The 18,774-nt window shown below is 43.8% G+C and overlaps 1 protein-coding gene across 4 annotated transcripts in view; it reads right to left on the reverse strand.

Moving 5' to 3' along the window:
* Positions 1–18,774, reverse strand: part of LOC122558003 (oxysterols receptor LXR-alpha-like) — a 72,518-nt gene that overhangs the window by 35,373 nt on the left and 18,371 nt on the right. For all 4 annotated transcript variants that reach the window (XM_043706319.1, XM_043706316.1, XM_043706317.1 and 1 more), the window contains 2 exons: positions 3,142–3,220; positions 778–991 (listed from right to left, as the gene is read on the reverse strand). In XM_043706319.1, coding sequence (XP_043562254.1) covers positions 778–991; positions 3,142–3,153 — 226 coding nt within the window. In that variant the 5' untranslated portion in view covers positions 3,154–3,220. The remainder of the gene's footprint in view (positions 1–777; positions 992–3,141; positions 3,221–18,774) is intronic.

Consider the following 18,774-nt stretch of genomic DNA (forward strand, 5'->3'; position numbering starts at 1 on the left):
TCTCACCCTAAACCTATGCCCTCCAGTTCTGCACTCCCCGACCCCAGGGAAAAGACTTTGCCTATTTACCCTATCCATGCCCCATCTGTCTTTGAGGGCTATGGTGTCTTAACTTTATATCACCTCTCCCTTGGAAATACATCCCTAATCTTTCCCTCTCACAAATCCACTAGACTCCTCTTGACCTATCTACTAACCACCACATCCCTACAAGAACTATCCCCTAACCCCTTCCTTCCTAACCATCTGCAAGTTCCTCTCCAAGCCACTCACCATCCTGACCTGGAAACATAATACCATTCCTTTCGTGTTGCTAGGTCAAAATAGGCAAAAGTGAGGATTGGAGATGTCAGAGATTAGAATCAAAAGTGTGGTGCTCGAAAAGCACAGCAGGTCAGGTAGCATCCGAGGAGCAGGAAAATCGACGTTGGCTTCCTGGCTTACCCTATGCACATGTTCCTCTCGCACACCCACTAACTTTTACTGACTGTCATTATCTTTCCCCCTTGAAATGAGGACGGTGTGAAAGTGTAACTGACCCTCTTTTTTTTAATCTCCCTTCCCTTGCTCTCACCAACCATTCCCCATACAATCCCTTGCTGCAAACTCAGAATCACAGAATTATTATGGTGCCTCTTGCTTCCTCCTCCGAGTCCGCAGTATTCTGAGCTTCTCCATCTCCAGTGCCTTTTGCTTTGCCACCTGTTTGCTCTGTTAGCCACTGTGTGAAGACCGACTCATTCACGCTTCATTCTAGTCAAGCAAAGGTTTCCTCACCCAGGCTCTGGTTGGCATGAGAGAAGAGCGCAGACTCTATTTTCACATCGTCAGCCCAGTAGCTGTGAGTTGCTTTGTCCTGATATCCAGCAGGATTGAGTTGAACTCTTGCTTTCACTGCAGGGTCTCTGGCAGACTGAAGACTGCTGTCAGGATGATCCCTGTTTGACCCGGACACTTGTCCTCGATATGTGCAGAAACAGTCTACTTTCTCCTGCAAGGCATGTTTAGGAGGGTATTGGCACATGTTATTTTTACGAAGAAATAGAGCAGGAAATGAGTAGCAAAACTGTTTCACATAGTAAGATGTGCAGATCTGAAAGACGGTGAAAGCAGCTTCAAAAACTTCAAAGGGAATTTGATAAATGCTGTTATAAGAGGAATTTGCACAGTTATAGGGAGATAGCCAAGGCGGAAATTAACTGAATGATTCTACCAAAATGCCTGCACAGTGCCAAGTATACTGTATTATCCCAAGATTCCAACATAGTTTCATGTGCTCCCTTGCATTGTTAATGAGTTAATCCTAATTATTTAATATGCTACTCATATCCATGCATATCATCACAGGAAGTGATGCTTCATCACATGATTTGGTCAGACAGAACAGGAAGATGTGTGCTAACAAAGCTCCTGTTTCATGTAACACTGCAAAAGACTCATTTAATTCAGTCGAATAATGAGTGAATCAATCACATTCATATTTCACCTGCCTCTAAAGAATTTCACAAACATTCACAGCCAGTGTAGTCTCTATTATTGTGATGGCCTTTGTAGAATAGAGTTACTGTAGCTGTCTTTGACCTGGTCAATTACTACCAGGCTATGTTTACATCTTTTGAAAGTGAAGTCACTGCTCCATTTCAGATAAAGTTAAAAATAGATTTATTTGAAAGCTTTCATAGTGTCATACAACTAATGCGATATATTGAACAAACCTAGATTGCTGTTAAGGCTTTCATCTTTTAGAATTAGTTGCAAGTTTTGAGTCATTAATATGTAAATCCCAGAACTTCTCTCAAGACTTTAGATTAGATTAGATTACATTACAGTGTGGAAACAGGCCCTTCGGCCCAACAAGTCCACACCGGCCCGCCGAAGCGCAACCCACCCATACCCCTACATTTACCCCTTACCTAACACTACGGGCAATTTAGCATGGCCAATTCACCTGACCTGCACATCTTTGGACTGTGGGAGGAAACCGGAGCACCCGGAGGAAACCCACGCAGACACGGGGAGAATGTGCAAACTCCACACAGTCAGTCGCCTGAGTCGGGAATTGAACCCGGGTCTCTGGCGCTGTGAGGCCACCGTGCCGCCCGTGCCGCCCATAGGTTTGTTCAATATATAACATCAATTGTATGACTCCATGATCTTTTGGTATAAATTCTGTGTCCTATGATCCTACTCCACTAGCTACCTGAGGAAGGAGCAGTGCTCCGAAAGCTAGTGCTTCCAAATAAACCTGTTGGACTATAACCTGGTGTTGTGTGATTTTTAACATTGTTTCCTCAGTCCAACACCGGCACCTCCACAACATTTTTAGATGTATACTGCAGTTCTTTTTGCATGGGAACATCCCACAAACAATAATGTGTTGGAAGATGACATGGTTCACTACATTCACTCTCTCGGACATTGATGACACTGACTGTCCAGAAGTCGATCATACTTGCTGTCCCCGACACTGGTCACACTCACTCTCTCCTAATTCCACGCCACTCCCAAACACTGTCCAGGTCACACTCTCCCAGATGCCATGCTTGTCTGAAGTTTTCCTTTGGCATAAACGAGGGATTTAAAACCATTGAGCTGAACAGTTTAGTGCATTGGATTCACATAAAGTAGTGAAGAGGACCTGTATTTGCCAACAATGTCCCAGCATGATAGAAAAGTCAGAACTACCAAGAAGGTAAGGCAATGTATGCAGATTCATTCTGAGCAAATGTTGCTATTATTTTAACATTGACCAAAAATTTATGTTTGGGGAAACGATTCTTTGGCACTTCGTAGAAATCTCTAGAAAGAAGTTCTCAGTTCTGCTAACCCATGCATTTGTTCCCAAGTGCAAACAGGGTGACCGTTCACTGAGGTTTGAGTACTTGTAAGTTTGTTGTTGGCGGTCCAAGTCTACTTCTGAAATTTGAAATAGGACCACCACCGTAAACAAATAGCAGAGAAAGAAAACCTAAGGTTTATAAAACCAGGTCTCTCTCTGGGATCTGACTTGTCTGGTATTACCAACAGCTTGGATTAGAGTGAGTCTCAACATTCTACATTCTCAGCAGAATAAGTGTCTTGGTATTATCGCCCTAAAAAAAAATGAGCTGCGGGGTTTAAGTGGAGGGCCGTTTGTCTTACCATAATCAACATCAGTGATAGACACCGTGGACATTGTTCTCACAGCACCACCTTGTCATAACGGAACGACCCCCCCTGCCTGCAACAAAAAGCAACCAAGAGTTAAACACAAAGAGCTCAGACACCAATGAAGGGAAACAGAGGGGAAGGGAGAGATTAAAAATTGCCAATGTCAAATATTCGTTCTTCATTGCTTAGTTCTCGTGGCCTCAATGGCTTTTGTCCCAAGCGTTTTCACTACAAAAATGGACCATTTGACACATTGTGTTCTCGGTGGCTCCTTTGATTAATAATCCAAAATTAACTTTACTGCAGCACACTCACCAGACATCTGTGTATCAATCTCAACCTAATCTGAATGTCACACTCTCTTCCTACAGCCCTGTGTCAATCTCAAACTAATCTGACACCCCTCCCCCTCCCCTTTCCTCACAACCTGAACTAATCCAAATGGCCTGCTCTCTTCCTGTATCCATGTCTCGATCCCCAAACCAACCCCACTGCCATGCACTCACCCATGGCCCTACGTCAATCTTCAAACTAATCCCACTGCCCAACACCCCTCCCCCCTCATTCTCCCCATAACCCTGTATCATTCACAGACTAATGCTAACTCTCCCTCCACATAACCCAGTATCAATGCCTAAACTAATCCCCCTGCCCCTCTCTCCCCATAGCCCTTAATCAATCCCAAACTAATCTCACTGCCCTGCTCCTCCCCATAGACATTTTTCAATCCCCAAACCAATCCCACTACCCCCACTGCCTCCCTCTACCTCTTTTCAATCCCAATCCCAGGCTAACTCCACTGTGCCACTCTTTCTCATAGCCCTGTATCAAACTAATCCCACAGACCTTTGACAAGGTTCTGCATGGTGAACTGGTTAGTAAAGTTAGTTCACATGGGATTCAGGGAGAGCTTGCCAATTGGATACAAAAGTGGCTTGATGATAGGAGACAGAAGGTGGTGGTGAAGGGCTGTTTTTCGGACTGGAGGCCTGTGACCAGCGATGTTTTGCAGGGATCACTGTTGAGTCCACCGTTGTTTGTCATTTATATAATGGTTTTGAATGAGAATATAGGAAGTATGGTTAGTACGTTTGTGGATGACACTAAAATTGGTGGTATGATATTGCAGCTGTACAGGACATTGGTGTGGCCACTTTTGGAGTACAGTGTCCAGATCTGGTCGCCCTGCGATAGGAAGGATATTATTAAATTGGAGAGGGTGTAGCAAAGATTTACCAGGATGTTAGTCGGACTGGATGGTTTGAGTTATAAGGTGAGGCTAGATAAGCTCAGTGGGACAGCCTAGTGGCTCAGTGGTTAGCACTGCTCTCTCACAACACCAGGGACCTGGGTTTGATTCCACCCTTGGGCGACTGTCAATGTGGAGTTTGCACATTCTCTCCATGTTTGCGCGGGTTTCCTTCAAGTTTTCCGCTTTCCGTTTTCCTCCCACATTCCAAAGATGTGCAGGTTAGGTGGATTGGCCATGATAAATTGTCCATAGTGTTGAGGGATGCGTAGGTGAGGTGGGTTACTCATGGTAAATGTAGGGTTACAGGTTACAGGGATAAGGTCGGGGGGGGGGGGGGGGTGGTCTGGTTGGAATGCTCTTTGGAGGGCAGTGCAGAGTTAATCTGGACTGTAGTGATTGTATAATTTAAACTGGGGACATTTTTCCACTGGAGCGTACGAAAGTGACCTTGTAGAGACTTATAAAAACGTGAGGGGCGTAGATAAGGTGATAGCAAAGAACATAATTTTAAGGTGAGAGGAGAAAGATTTAAAAGGGACCTGAGGGGCAACTTTATCACACATAGTGTAGTTTGTATATGGAATGAATTGCCAGAGGAAGTAGTAGATGCAGATACAGTTATAACATTTAAAAGACATTTGGACAGGTAGATGAATAGGAAAGATTTAGAAGGATATGGGCCAAATGCATGCAAATGGGACGAGTTTAGTTTGGGAAACCTGGTCAGCATGGATGAGTTGGACTGAATGTCTGTTTCCATGCTTGACGACTGTATGATAATGGCTCTACCCAGAGTCTAAACATTACCAGGAAGAGACATGAAGTCAAATCGTTTCATCTTGCACTCATTAGGACTAGGTGCGAGAAACCAAACTGAGAAAGGAACAATTTCTGTAGCATGAAAAGAGGGTGCTGACTGGTGTACCAAAGCAGCAACTGTTAGCTGTTTATTTTAGCAGATTAAACTCACACCGGAAAGGTAGACTCCGACTGGTCCACACTTTGTTATGGGAATGCCGCAGAGATTGACAGTCTCCAAAACCCTTTCTTGAATGAACACACCGATAGATTCCTTTTGCCTACCAAGAACAGGTGTGCATATATAGGAGCTGCAAGGATGCACAAGTGACTCTGTGAGCCTGGCTGATAATCTAAATCATATCTAACGGCAGGGATGACTGAGACAGGAAAATGGAGGAGTGGCATGGTGGCTGAATGGTTAGCACTGCTGCCTCACAGAGCCAGGGACAGGGATTCGATTCCAGCCTCGGGCGACTGGCTGTGTGGAGTTTGCACGTTCGCCCCGTGTCTGCGTGGGTTTCCTCCGGGTGCTCCGGTTTCCTCCCACAGTCCAAAGATGTGCAGGTCAGGTGAATTGGCCATGCTAAATTGCCCACAGTGTTCAGGAATGCGTAGGTTAGGTGCATTAGTCAGGGGTAGATGTACAGTAATGGACAATGCATTTGGGTGGGATACTCTTCGGAGGGTCGGTCTGGACTTGATGGGCCAAAGGGCCTGTTTCCACACTGTAGGGATTCTAATTCTAATGTATATTAATAAATTCACAGAGGAAATGCAAGGAGCTGGAGTAACTGGACATATTTAGAATAATAGAGTGGCAGGAGAATTGAGAACTCAGCTAACAGCAAGGCAAAAATAGAATTCATACAGTGAAAGATAAAAGATAATAAAGGGTCAAACACATGAAGCAGTCATATCTCCAGTGTGGCTGACAGTGGAAGGGAGTTGAAGGGACAAAGATGCAGATAAATTATGGAATTGAACCGAATAATAATTGCAGAGATATTATTTAATATTAATTGAACAGTAAAGGGGATAAAGAAATGGAGTTCCAACAAATTATACAGAATTCCTCTCCACCCCAGTATGTAGAAAGCACAACAAGGGAGTATTCATTATCGGAGTTAGTAAGGGGGAATAACAAGAACAGATACAACTACCTCCCTAATAGTATTGTCGGTCTATCTTCAGCACATAGACTACAGTGGTTCAGGAAGGCAGGGCAACTAGGGATGGGTAACACATGCTGGCCCAGCCAGTGATGCCCACATCCCATGATCATGATCATTACAAGATAATCAGAGGGGCTAGATAGGCTGGACAGTGAGAGCCTTTTTGCTCGGATGGTGATGGCTTGCACGAGGGGATATAGATTTAAATTGAGGTGGGATAGATATAGGACAGGTATCAGAGGTGGTTTCTATACTCAGAGAGTAGTAAGGCTGTGGAATGCACTGTCTGCAACAGTAGGAGACTCACCAACTTTAAGGGCATTTAAATGGTCATTAGATAAATATGTGGGTGAGAATGGAAGAGTGTAGGTTAGTTGAGCTTCAGATTGGTTTCACAGGTCAGCACAGCACCGAGAACTGAAGGGCCCATACTGCGCTGTAATGTTCTATGTTCTATGAGTGAATTAAAAGAAAAGTAAAAATAGGGATGATACAGAATGTAATATTATATCATATTGTAGATATAATGTAGAAGGACATAAGTATGGTGAATTGATTCAGTCAAAGCTGATTTTGAAGGGCTGAAAATCAAACTTGGGTAGGTGGGTACTGATGTCCCACAGACACCAACACTGGGAACACTGCTATTCAGGATTTCCAAACATGATTTAGACTTTGGAAACAAAAATAATTTTTAAATTTGTGAATAGGATCTGGGGGTCAATACCGAGGAGGACTGCAACAAATTACAGCGTTATAATAAGTTATAGTAAATTTACAGAATGAGCAAATAATAAGCAAGTGAAGTTCAAAACTGATGAATTCGAGGTTGTATATTTCACAAAGAAGAGCAGAGGAGTCACTTATTTCTTGGAGAGTGTGAATCTAACTGGGGTAAGAAACAAAGGGATCCCAGAGTATAGACACACCAATCACTATGTCTGGTTCCACAAGTTAGAAAGATCATTAAGAAATGAACCAAACATTTGGCTTTATTTACTGGAGGGATAGAATTCTCCACGGCAACTAGGGATGGGTAACACATGCTTGTAAAGGTTGCAAGTTATTCAAAGCCTGCATTAAATCTTGCTTAGATCCCACTTAGTACACTGCATGCTATCGATGTCACCATGTTATGAAGAGGATATTGAAGCACTGGAGTTGGCGGAGTGAAGATCTTAGGATGATCCCAGATATCAGGAAAGGTTCAACATTGACAACAGAAGCTGAGGGGTGAACTAATAGAATTCTTGGAAGCAACTAGAGCTTTTGTTGGAGTCGTTACAGTGAGAGCACCTCCTTTGTGAGGATGAGCAGAACGTAGAGACCGTCAATGTAAGTTAGTCACCAAGAAATCAAATCAGGAATTCAATAGAAACCTCTTCACACAGAGAGTGGTGAGGATGTGCAACTCATCCCACAGGATTTAAAGTTTGATTCACTTTGAAGTGAATCGTGTGGACGTATTTAAGGGTAAGTGTCACATAGCGTCTGAAAGAGATGGAGGAGCAGAGGGCTACAATAGCGGATTTAGATAAGAGTGGGTGGGAATTGTGAACACTGCCACCAACTCGGTAGGCTGAATGGCAAATTTCTGTGCTCTACATCCTATATCATTTCACTTTGAGTTCAGTGTGGAGATAAGATATTATCTCTACAGGTGGAAACAGGTCCTTTGGCCCAACAAGTCCACACTGACCCTCTGAGAGTAACCCCACCCAGACCCATTCCCCCAGCCTATTATCCTATATTTACCCCCATTTAATGCATCCAACCAACACATCCCTGAACACTATGGGCAATTTAGCATGACCAATTCACCTACGCTGCACATCTTTGGTTTGTGGACGGAAACCAGAACAGCCGTAGGAAACCCACGCAGACACGGGGAGAATGTGCACAGACGATCACCTGAGGCTGGAATCGAACCAGAGTCCCTGGCGCTGTGAGGCAGCAGCGCTAAACATTGAGCCACCGTGCCGCCCCATATTATGAGGTACAGTATCATGTTTCATGAACAAAGCCCTGGAATGGAAGTGCATTTCTAAGCAAATTCTTCTGTATCGCAGTGGCACTGTATTCTATACTCTGTTCTGCCACCTGATGCACGTTGTATGGTACAATCTGCCTGTACAGCATAAAGAACAATACTTTTCACTGCACTCAGTATGTGACAACAATAAATCAAATTAATCATGAGGCGATTTTAAAAAATTCATTCACAGAATGTGCTTGTCACTGACTACATCAGCATTTATTGCCCATCTCTAATTGCCTGGAGAGAAATTAAGAGTCAATCATATTGCTGTGGGTCTGGAGTTGCATGCAGGCCTGACCAAGTAATGATGGCAGTTTCTTTCTCTAAAGGATATTAGTAAACCAGATGGGTTTTTCCTGACAATCAATTCATGGTCATCATTAGACTGGGGAGAAAGTAGCATAGAAAGTAAGTGAGTGGGGGAGGGGATGAAGGTGATAGGTCGGGGGGAGGGGAGGGTGGAGTGGATAGGTGGAAAAGCAGATAGGCCGGTAGGACAGGTCATGGGGACAGTGGAAGTTTGGAACTGGGATGAGGTGGGGGAAGGGGAAATGAGGAGTTGCAGTGGGAGAGGGACTCCCTGAAATTCTTGTAGAGAGAGGAGGAAAACTTCTTCAAGGCTTCTTAGTGCCAGATGTTTATTGAGTTCAAATTCCACCATCTGCTACGACAGGACTCAAACCCAAATCCCCAGAACATTACCTAGGTCTCTGGACTAACAGTCTACCGATAAGACCACAAGGGCATCTCCTCCCCTCAATTTGCTGGCAAGGCCAGCATTTATTTCCTTCTGGATTCAACATGATTTTGTACAGTCAGAGTTGTTAAAACAAAGAAATCCCAGATCAAGGACTGTCATCTATGTCCTGCATCACATCAGTACTAAGGGAACAGCACACTGACAGAGGGTCAGTACTGAGGGAATGCTGCACTTTCAGAGGGTCAGTACTGAGGGGAGTGCCGAATTATCACAGGGTCAGTACTGAGGGAGTGCCGAATTATCACAGGGTCATTACTGAGGGAGTGCCGGACTGCTGGTGGGTGTGCCCTTCTGGATGAGGGTAAATGATTCTATGATTCTATTGGAAGATGAATGAAAAGTTCACCTGTTGTCTGAGACAATATTTATCTTTGAACTAACCTTGATTAAATAGAACGTTTGTTTACCAGCAGGTTGATGTTCGTATTAACATGCAGTGTATGAATTAGATGCTGCAGCAGTGACTACATTTCTAACAGAAACTCATTGGTTGTGCTTCACTTTAGGCTATCCTGAGGTCTGGGAAGATGCTAAGCAAATCAAAGTTTTATCTTCCCTTTCACCAGCATTGCATTTTGTCAGTAATGACTGGTGCTCAGCTCCTTCAGAGCTACATCAATCTAGCATTCTCAACTGAAATTGTCATTAGACGATAAACTTTAATGGCAGATCTTCCACATAAAGTAGCTCTGCCTTCCTAACTCTACATGTGGGTGTATTCCTGTCAGTCACAAAAAATGTATTTACAAGACTGACCTGGGTACAGGGCAATATGCAAAGGAAGAGAAATATTCAATAGGAACACCAAAAAACGCTGAGTCAAAAAGCTTCAGTCAGCTTTTCAAAGATCAGGGCGTTTGCTAAAGTCACTCATTAAACTTCTCCTTTCTGAATTTTACACATCGATCTGAGTCTCCAGCCTGTCTATCACACTGTAAGAATGTCCTGACTCGTATGTTTGTGAGAGTCAGTACAGGCAGACTCAGCAGCCAGCAGCAGAAATGAAACCGTACATCTGAGTGTTTGTTTCATATCCACCCATCACCTGACCCCTGACCTGCTGGCCCCCTTGTTCTGAGGGTCCCAAGTTCACTTTCTCACTAACTTTTATTTCACTTTCCATAATTTTGCCAGAATACAGAGACTCAAACATTCAGTATTTTCCGGGAATGAAAGTATGGTGCTCTGATCAGTGCTATTTGGTCCTGCCGTGTTCGGGGTTGCACTTTCAGTCTGGGCTCAGGAACCCTGAAGCACTTCCAGCTCCTGTTCCCATGCTGAGCCATACTATCTGTGACATTGCACCATTCACAAATGCAAAAGCATTGATTGCTCCATAGGCAATTTCACGACTACAGAGGATGATTTCAGAAGATAAAGTTCATGACTGGACTTGCCACAGCCTGGAGGAATGGAGCCACATGGAGCTCAAATGGCCAGCGCTGAGCTGGGCGGGCGTTCAGGGGTGACCCCGGCTTTCTCCAAAGCCTCCTTTGAGGATGCTGTCTCTGAGAGGACAGATACACTCTTCCATTCATCCAGATGCACAAATGCTTCCAGGGTCTTGCTGTTACCTGCTGCACTGGCTCGCCAGAAATTAAGCCCTGTTATTCCAAAGAGCCATCACAAAAAGTTAAACGTTTCTAAAATTTCCCAATTTTTCCTCTCTCTTAGAAACAGCTTGACAGAAAGCTTGGAATGGGTTTCTATACTTAACAAGCATGACCATTTATTACAAGTAAATAGACTCTAGCTACAGGTAAACAATTGTGATATCACAGAACAGGAGTAGGCCATCTGGCCCCTCAAGCCTGCCCCCACCATTCAATAACATTACGGCTCATTATTTTTTGTGGATTCACCTCCACCTATCGCCCATTCAACATAATGCTGAATTTCTTTCCTGTTGAAAAACCTTTCTATCTTTGCCTTAAAAACATTCAACGAGATTGCCTTAACTGCTTTACTGGGCAGGCAATTTCAGAGAACAGGTTTGTCCTCAACTTGGTCCTAAATCTGCTCCCCCTTATTTTGAGGCTACGCCCCCTAGTTCTAGTTTCACCCGCCAGTGGAAACAACCTCCTTGCTTCTATCTTATCTATTCCCTTCATAACTTTATATGAGTCTATAAGATTCACCATCATTCTTCTAAATTCCAATTAAATAGTCCCAGTATACTCAGTCTCTCCACATAAGCCAACCCTTTTAACATAGTGAATCAACATAGCAAATCTCCTCTGCACCCCTTCAATGCCAGTACATCCTTATTCAAGGAAGGAGACCAAAACTGTACACATTACTACTCTCTCCCCACCCCCACCCTCCCCTAGCTTATCTTTCCACGCTTCAGGCTCTCTGCCTTTATTCCTGATGAAGGGCTTTTGCCCGAAACGTTGATTTTGCCTGTCCTCGGATGCTGCCTGAATTGCTGTGCTCTTCCAGCACCACTGATCCAGAATCCAGGTGTGGCCTCACCAGCGCCCTGTACAGATGCAACGTAGCCTCCCTGTTTTTGAACGCCACCCCTCCAGCAATGAAGGACAATATTCCATTTTCCTTCTTAATTACCTGCTGCACTTGCAAACCAGCTTTTTCTAATTTAACTCCATAAATTATAAGCTCCCCCTTTATACAGAACAAACAGACAGAGGGAAAGGCTGGGAAGGCAGTTCAGTCATTCCTGAGATGATTCTTGACTGGGCAGAATGTTGCTTTTTGGTTTTCCTTATCTAGAATTTCTATTGATTGTGAGACACACAGGGTGGCTGGCTCACTTATCAGTTAAAAATCACAGCTTATACAAACTGCTGGGGGCCTAATGTGGCACTGTGGTAAGATCCTAACCTCTAAGCCGGGACGCCTGGGTTCAAGACTGACCTGCTCCAGAGTCATGTCGTAAGATCTCTGAACATGTTGGTTGCTACTTAAAATGAAGATTGTTTACACCTATGATTTAGAGGGGGATCTTGTAGTACAATAATAGTGTCCCTACCTCTGAGCCAGGATGCCTGATTTAAGTTCCAACTGATTCAGAGTTGTATGATAGCATCTCTGAACAGGTTGATTAGAAAGCGAATACATAAACTGTTGAATAAAAGATAAACTGGTTTTCTTCAGGCAGAGAACAGAGAGAGCTCCTGAGCTGGTGGAAGTCTGTATCTTGTTGGCAGTTCCAAGCTGTTCATCCATCTCTGACTGATCACATAATTATTAATAAGCAGAAAGCCTATGCCATGGATAATAGGTGGGTTGTCCACAGACCAATCTATATGTATCTGTACATAACCCACTCAGCTCCAGTTCATCTGCAACCACAATTTAACCAATACTTGAACAAGCAGCTGTGTAAACACTGCTTACAATGAGTAATCGGTCACTTGCTTTCAAAACATCCAACAGCCTTCGGTTTTTCTACTTTTTTGCCCACAATTAGAAATACAGGAAAATAAAAACACAAGGTCTTTACACCAACCAAACCCAGAAAACATATGTAAAGGCAGCCACAGTGGATGTCATTTGAAAGATGGCAGGGGCCAGGTGAGGAACAATAGTGTAGAATGTGCTTCAATAATCTGTGGAGGTCTGGAAAGGTGAGTGATACTCATGTGACAGGCATCTGGGTGCCCACAAACTGAACAAACTCAAAACTCTTTTGTCCTTAATAGCATGAGGTCAAACAGCCAATGAATCATCAGTAACTCTCACTCAATGAATAGGAAGGGTTTGGAGGGATATGGGCCGGGTGCTGGCAGGTGGGACTAGATTGGGTTGGGATATCTGGTCGGCATGGACAAGTTGGACCGAAGGGTCTGTTTCCGTGCTGTACATCTCTATGACTCTATGTCTGTATGAATAGTGGAGCAGACTCAAAAGGCGGAATGGCCTACTCCTGCTCCTATTGTCTATGTTTTCTTTGTTACCTAAGATACTCATGGTCAGTTTAATACAGGAATGTGTTAGCAGATGGTTTTAGTTGAAGCACCTCACTGTATCAATGCCCAGATACTGGATGGGCCAAGTGTTCCCTCCTCAAAAAGTAAACAATATCTCATAGCAGCCCCTCACAGAGGCTGGATGTGGATCTGAAGAGATGCAGTACCTGAGACTCTTTGAAAGAATCATGACAGACCTCACGTGGCCAGCTGGACATTCAGTGAGTGGGAGTCTTTTCTGTTGAGGAATTCCATTGGCTGCTGTTTTGCTGCCTTCATGCATGTGTGAGTACAATCAATGGTTTCCTGGTTCTGTGGGAATCCAATGATGGCAGCAAAACCCTCTGTGCTTGTGCTCAGGACATTCATTTCTGAGATAGGAACACTACATGACGGTAGGGTGTGTTGTTGACTGAGGAGTGAGGACAGCATGGATTCATATAAAATCAGTGCCACTGTGACCTTGATAGCTACAACTATAGGGCTGCCATGGTGGGGGGCGCGGGGTGGGGGTGGGGTTGCTGCCCGGCATCAGCTCATTGCCGTTTTCTTCCGGATTGGGAAGGTTAATCTACTGAAACTCCCCTTGTTACTCTTTCCATTGTCAGAGTCACACAGACGTACACCACGGAAACAGACGCTTCCGTTCAACTTGTCCATGACAACCAGCTATCCTAAATTCATCTAGTCCCATTTGCCAGCATTTGGCCGATATCCGTACAACCCATTCTATTCATGTATCTATCCAGATTCCTTTTAAATGTTGTAATTGTACCAACTCGCACCAATTCCTCTGGCAACTCTTTTCAATCATGCACCACCCTCTACGTGAAAAAGTTGTCCCTTGGCATCTTTCCCCTCTCACCTTAAACCTATGCCCTCTCGTTTTAGACTCACGGTGGGGAAAATACCTTGGCTATTCACCCTATCCATGGGCCTCATTATTTTATAAACCTCGACAAGGTCACCCCAAGGCTCCAGGGAAAATAGCCCCAACATATTCAGCCTCCTCCCTGAGCTCAAACGCTCCAAACCTAGCAATAATCTGCTAGACCTTTTCTGCAACCTTTCAGGTTGAGCAACATCTTTCCTATAGCAGGGAGACCAGAATTAAACACAGTATTCCAAAAGTGGCCTCACCAATGTCCTGTACAGCCACAACATGATTCACAAATCTCATCTCAACTCCTCTGCCAACTGCCAATCATTCATCAGGGTTTCCTCTATCTGCATTCTACTACCTAAATTATGCCAACAGCTTCACATCATCCTTGAACTGCTCGTTCACAAGGACAGAATTCCGAACACCAGTTGGTACTGGTTGGATAACTTGGGTCTTTCTCCCATTTCCTGCAGCAACTGAACCAATGCCATCATTGGCATGCATGATTTACCCTCGTGCTCCCAGCAACTGCTCCATCTGGACATGTCCTGGAATCTCCATTTACCCCCACCTCTCAATTGAAAATTTCAATTCCCACTCATTGTTCATGAGCCCCACCAGGAACTTGCCACTGTGTGATGTGGAAGCGTGTGGGCCATCAGCACAACCACTCCCATGCCATCCCATTAAAGATGATGTTGCATTCTAAAGATTTCAGAATTCAATCTTGCCATCCCATATTTTCAATGTGCGCCTGTCCTTTGGTAAAAGACCAGGCCAAAATTGATTCGCTGCAATATTGCATTAGAGCAGAATCACAAAAGTTTTCCAATGCAGAGGGAGTCTATGCCTGCAATGGCTCTATTATCTAGTGCCAATCTCCTGCCTTATCTTCATATACCATTACTATCCAAAAAACAACCAATACCCTCTCGAGTTCCTGAAATGAACCTGTTTCACCACATTTCCCGGTACCTAACTTCTCATTGTGTGCAAATGTTTTTTTTCTCACATCAACCAGTTTCTTTTCCCCATCACTTTAAATGTACGCCCTCTCATTTTTGTTTATTCTACAAGTGGGAACAGTTTCTCCTCATCTACCCTATGCTGCCCACTCATGATTTTGGCAACCTCAATCAGCTCCCCTCTTCTGTCCAGGCAGAACAGTCCCAACTTCTTCAATCTAACCTTCTAACTGATATTCCTCATACCTGCAATATTCTTATAAAGCACTTCTGCACTTTCTCCACTGCATTTGCATCTTTTCCAGCATGTGGCGCCCACACACACAATACTGAAGCTGAGGTCTAACAAGTTATATTGAAATTTGTAAGATTCTGAGCAGATCTGACAGGGTGGATACTGAGAGGATGGTGCCGCCTGTTGGAGAACATAGAACATTACAGCACAGGAACAAGCCCTTTGTCCCATCAACTCTGTGCTGACCGTGATGCTATTATAAACTAGACACATCTCTGCACATGTTCCAATCCTTCTTTGCCTGTTCATGTATTTGTCTAAATGCCCCTTATACATTGCTACTGTATCTGCTTCTATCTCCTTACCCGGCAGTGCATTCCAGGTAGCAACATTCCAAGCCTCTCCTAATCTTATATACTTCCATCATGTTTTCCCTCAGCCTCTGACACTTCAGTGAAAAACAATCCAAGTTTGCCCAAAAGACAAACAGAAATTGCTGGAAAAACTAAGTAGACCTGGCAACATTTGAGGAGAAAAAGCAGAGTTAATATTTCGGGTCCAGTGACCCTTCTTCACAAGTTTGTATTATAGCTAATTCAATCCTATACAGGCAATATTGTGGTAAACCTCTTCTGCAACCTCTCCAAAGCCTCCACATCCTTCCTATAATGTCATGACCAGAACTGCACACAATACTTCAAACATGGCCAAGTTAAAGTTTTACACAGCTGCAACATCACTTGCCAACCTTTTCACTGAATGTCCCGACCAATGAAGACAAGTATACCATACACCTTCTTTACCACCTTATACACTTGTGTTGCTACTTTCAGGGAGCTATAGACTTAGACCCCCAAGATCCCTCTGTATACCAATGCTCCTAATGGTCTGGCCAATTACAGAATGCTTTCCTTTTGTATTTGACCTGCCAAAATGCATTACCTCACACTTGTGTGGATTAAATACTGTCATTTCTCTGCCCAACTTTCCACCTGGTCTGTAAGCTGCTGTATCTTTTGAAATCCTTCCTCACTATCTACAGCTCCACCAATTTCCATGTCATCTGCAAACTTACAAACTGGACCACCTACATTTTCATCCAAATTATTTATATATATTACAAACTACAGAGGTCCCAGCCCTGATTCTTGCACAATACCACTGGTCACAGGTTTCCAGTCAGAAAAACTGTCCTCTGTCCTCCACAACTGTCCTCCACAACTGTCCTCTGTCTTGCACAACCAAGCTAATTTTGTATAAAATTTACCAACTCACCATGGATCCCAGATGACTTAGTCTTCTGGACCTGCCTACCATGATAGACGTCAAAAATTTTAATAAAGCCCATGTAGACAACATCCACTGCCCCCCCACCCCATCAATCATCTTTGATACTTCCTCAAAAAACTCAATCAATTTTGTGAGACAAGACCTCCTCCGTATCAAGCCCATGCTGACTGTTCCTAGTAAGTCAATTCTACTCCAAATGTGAGTAAATCCTGTACCTAAGAATCTTCTCCAATAATTTCCCTACCCTGATGCCAGGGGCTTAGATGAGGCATAATTTATTATGTGCATCGAGGAGGGTCTCTTGAAACAAATATGTAAATCGTCCAACCAGGGAAGGGACTATATTGGGGAATGAGCCTGTTCAGATAATCAAAGTTTCAGTGGGGAAACATTTTATGAACAGTGATCATAATTCAGTAAGTTTTAAGGTAGTAAGGGAAAAATATAAGACTGGTCTTGGGTGAAAGTGTAAATTGGGACAAGACTGAATACAACAGCATTAAGCAGGAACTGGAAAATTTGGATTGCAGCTGTTTGTAGACAAATCCACATCTGATGTGTAAGAGTCCTAAAAGCTAGTTGACCAGAGCTCAGGACCAGCATGTTCCTGTGAGAATGAAACATGAGGATGGCAAGATTCGGGAACCTTGGATGATGAGGCATGTGGAAAGGTTAATCAAAAAGAAAAAGGAAGCAGATAGAAGGCTTCGGAAACAGAAATCTGTAATTCCTCGATTACCCCTGTTGCCTTTCTTAAATAAAGTAACAACATTGGTTATTCTCCAGTCTTCTGGGATCTTGCCTGTGGCCAAAGAAGATACAAAGACCTCTGTCAAGATCCCAGCAATCTTTTCCCTTGCCTCCTTTAATACCCTAGGGTAAATCCCATCAAGCCTTGGGGACATATCTATCATAATGTTTTTCAAGAAATCCAACATCATCACCTCTTAATATCAACATGCCCCAGATGATCAACAAACCCCTCTCTAAGATTACCGTCATCCATATCTTTCTCCTTAGTGAAGACTGATGCGAAGTATTCATTAAGGACCTTCCTCTGACTCCACATATAAATTCTTCACTTTGTCCTTGAGTGGACCTATTTTTTCCTAGTTACCCTCTTGCTCCTAATACACATATAAAATGCCTTGGGACTTGCCAGTTCATGGCACCCAAAACAGAAATTGCTAGAAAAGCTCAGCAGGTCTGGCACCATCTGTGGAAAAAACTCAAGAGTTAACATTTCAGGTCCAGTGGCCTTTCTTCAGAACTGATGGTAGCTCAGAAAAAGTTGATTTTCATTGAGAAGATAGGGTGGGGTAATGGGTTAGGAATAAATGATAGGTGGAGATGAAACCCATATAGAGGAGAACAAACTGGTTGGACAAAGGAGTGGATAATGTCATTTTCATGGCCCATTTTAGCCCTCCTAATTTCTCTTTAAGTTCTTTTCTGCTTCTTTTATACTTCGCAATGGCCTTCTTTGATTTCTGTTTCCAAAGCCTTACATCTGCTTCCTTTTTCTTTTTGATTAACCTTTCCACATGCCTCATCATCCAAGGTTCCCGAATCTTGCCATCCTCATGTTTCATTCTCACAAGAACGTGTTGGTCCTGAGCTCTGGTCAACTGGCTTTTAAGACTCTTACATGTCAGATATGGATTTATCTTCAAACAGCTGCAATCCAAGTTTTCCCAGTTCCTGTTTAATACTGTTGTATTCAGTCTTGCCCCAATTTACACTTGCACTCAAGACCCACCTTATATTTTTCCATAACTACCTTAGAACTTATTGAATTATGATCACCGTTCCTAAAATGTTTCCCCACTGAAACTTTGATTATCTGAACAGGTTCATTCCCCAATACAGTCCCTTCCCTGGTTGGACTATTTACATATTTGTTTCAAGAGACCTTCCTCGATGCACATAATAAATTCTGCCTCATTTAAGCTGCTGGCACTAAGGGAGTCCCAGTCAGTATTGGGGAAATTAGAAGTACCCACTAGTGGGCGGCACGGTGGCACAGTGGTTAGCACTGCTGCCTCACAGCGCCTGAGACCCGGGTTCAATTCCCGACTCAGGCGACTGACTGTGTGGAGTTTGCACGTTCTCCCCGTGTCTGCGTGGGTTTCCTCCGGGTGCTCCGGTTTCCTCCCACAGTCCAAAGATGTGCAGGGTCAGGTGAATTGGCCATGCTAAATTGCCCGTAGTGTTAGGTAAGGGGTAAATGTAGGGGTATGGGTGGGTTTCGCTTTGGCGGGTCAGTGTGGACTTGTTGGGCCGAAGAGCCTGTTTC

This window comes from Chiloscyllium plagiosum, chromosome 16 (genome assembly GCF_004010195.1).
Source record: "Chiloscyllium plagiosum isolate BGI_BamShark_2017 chromosome 16, ASM401019v2, whole genome shotgun sequence".
Lineage (NCBI taxonomy): Eukaryota > Metazoa > Chordata > Chondrichthyes > Orectolobiformes > Hemiscylliidae > Chiloscyllium > Chiloscyllium plagiosum.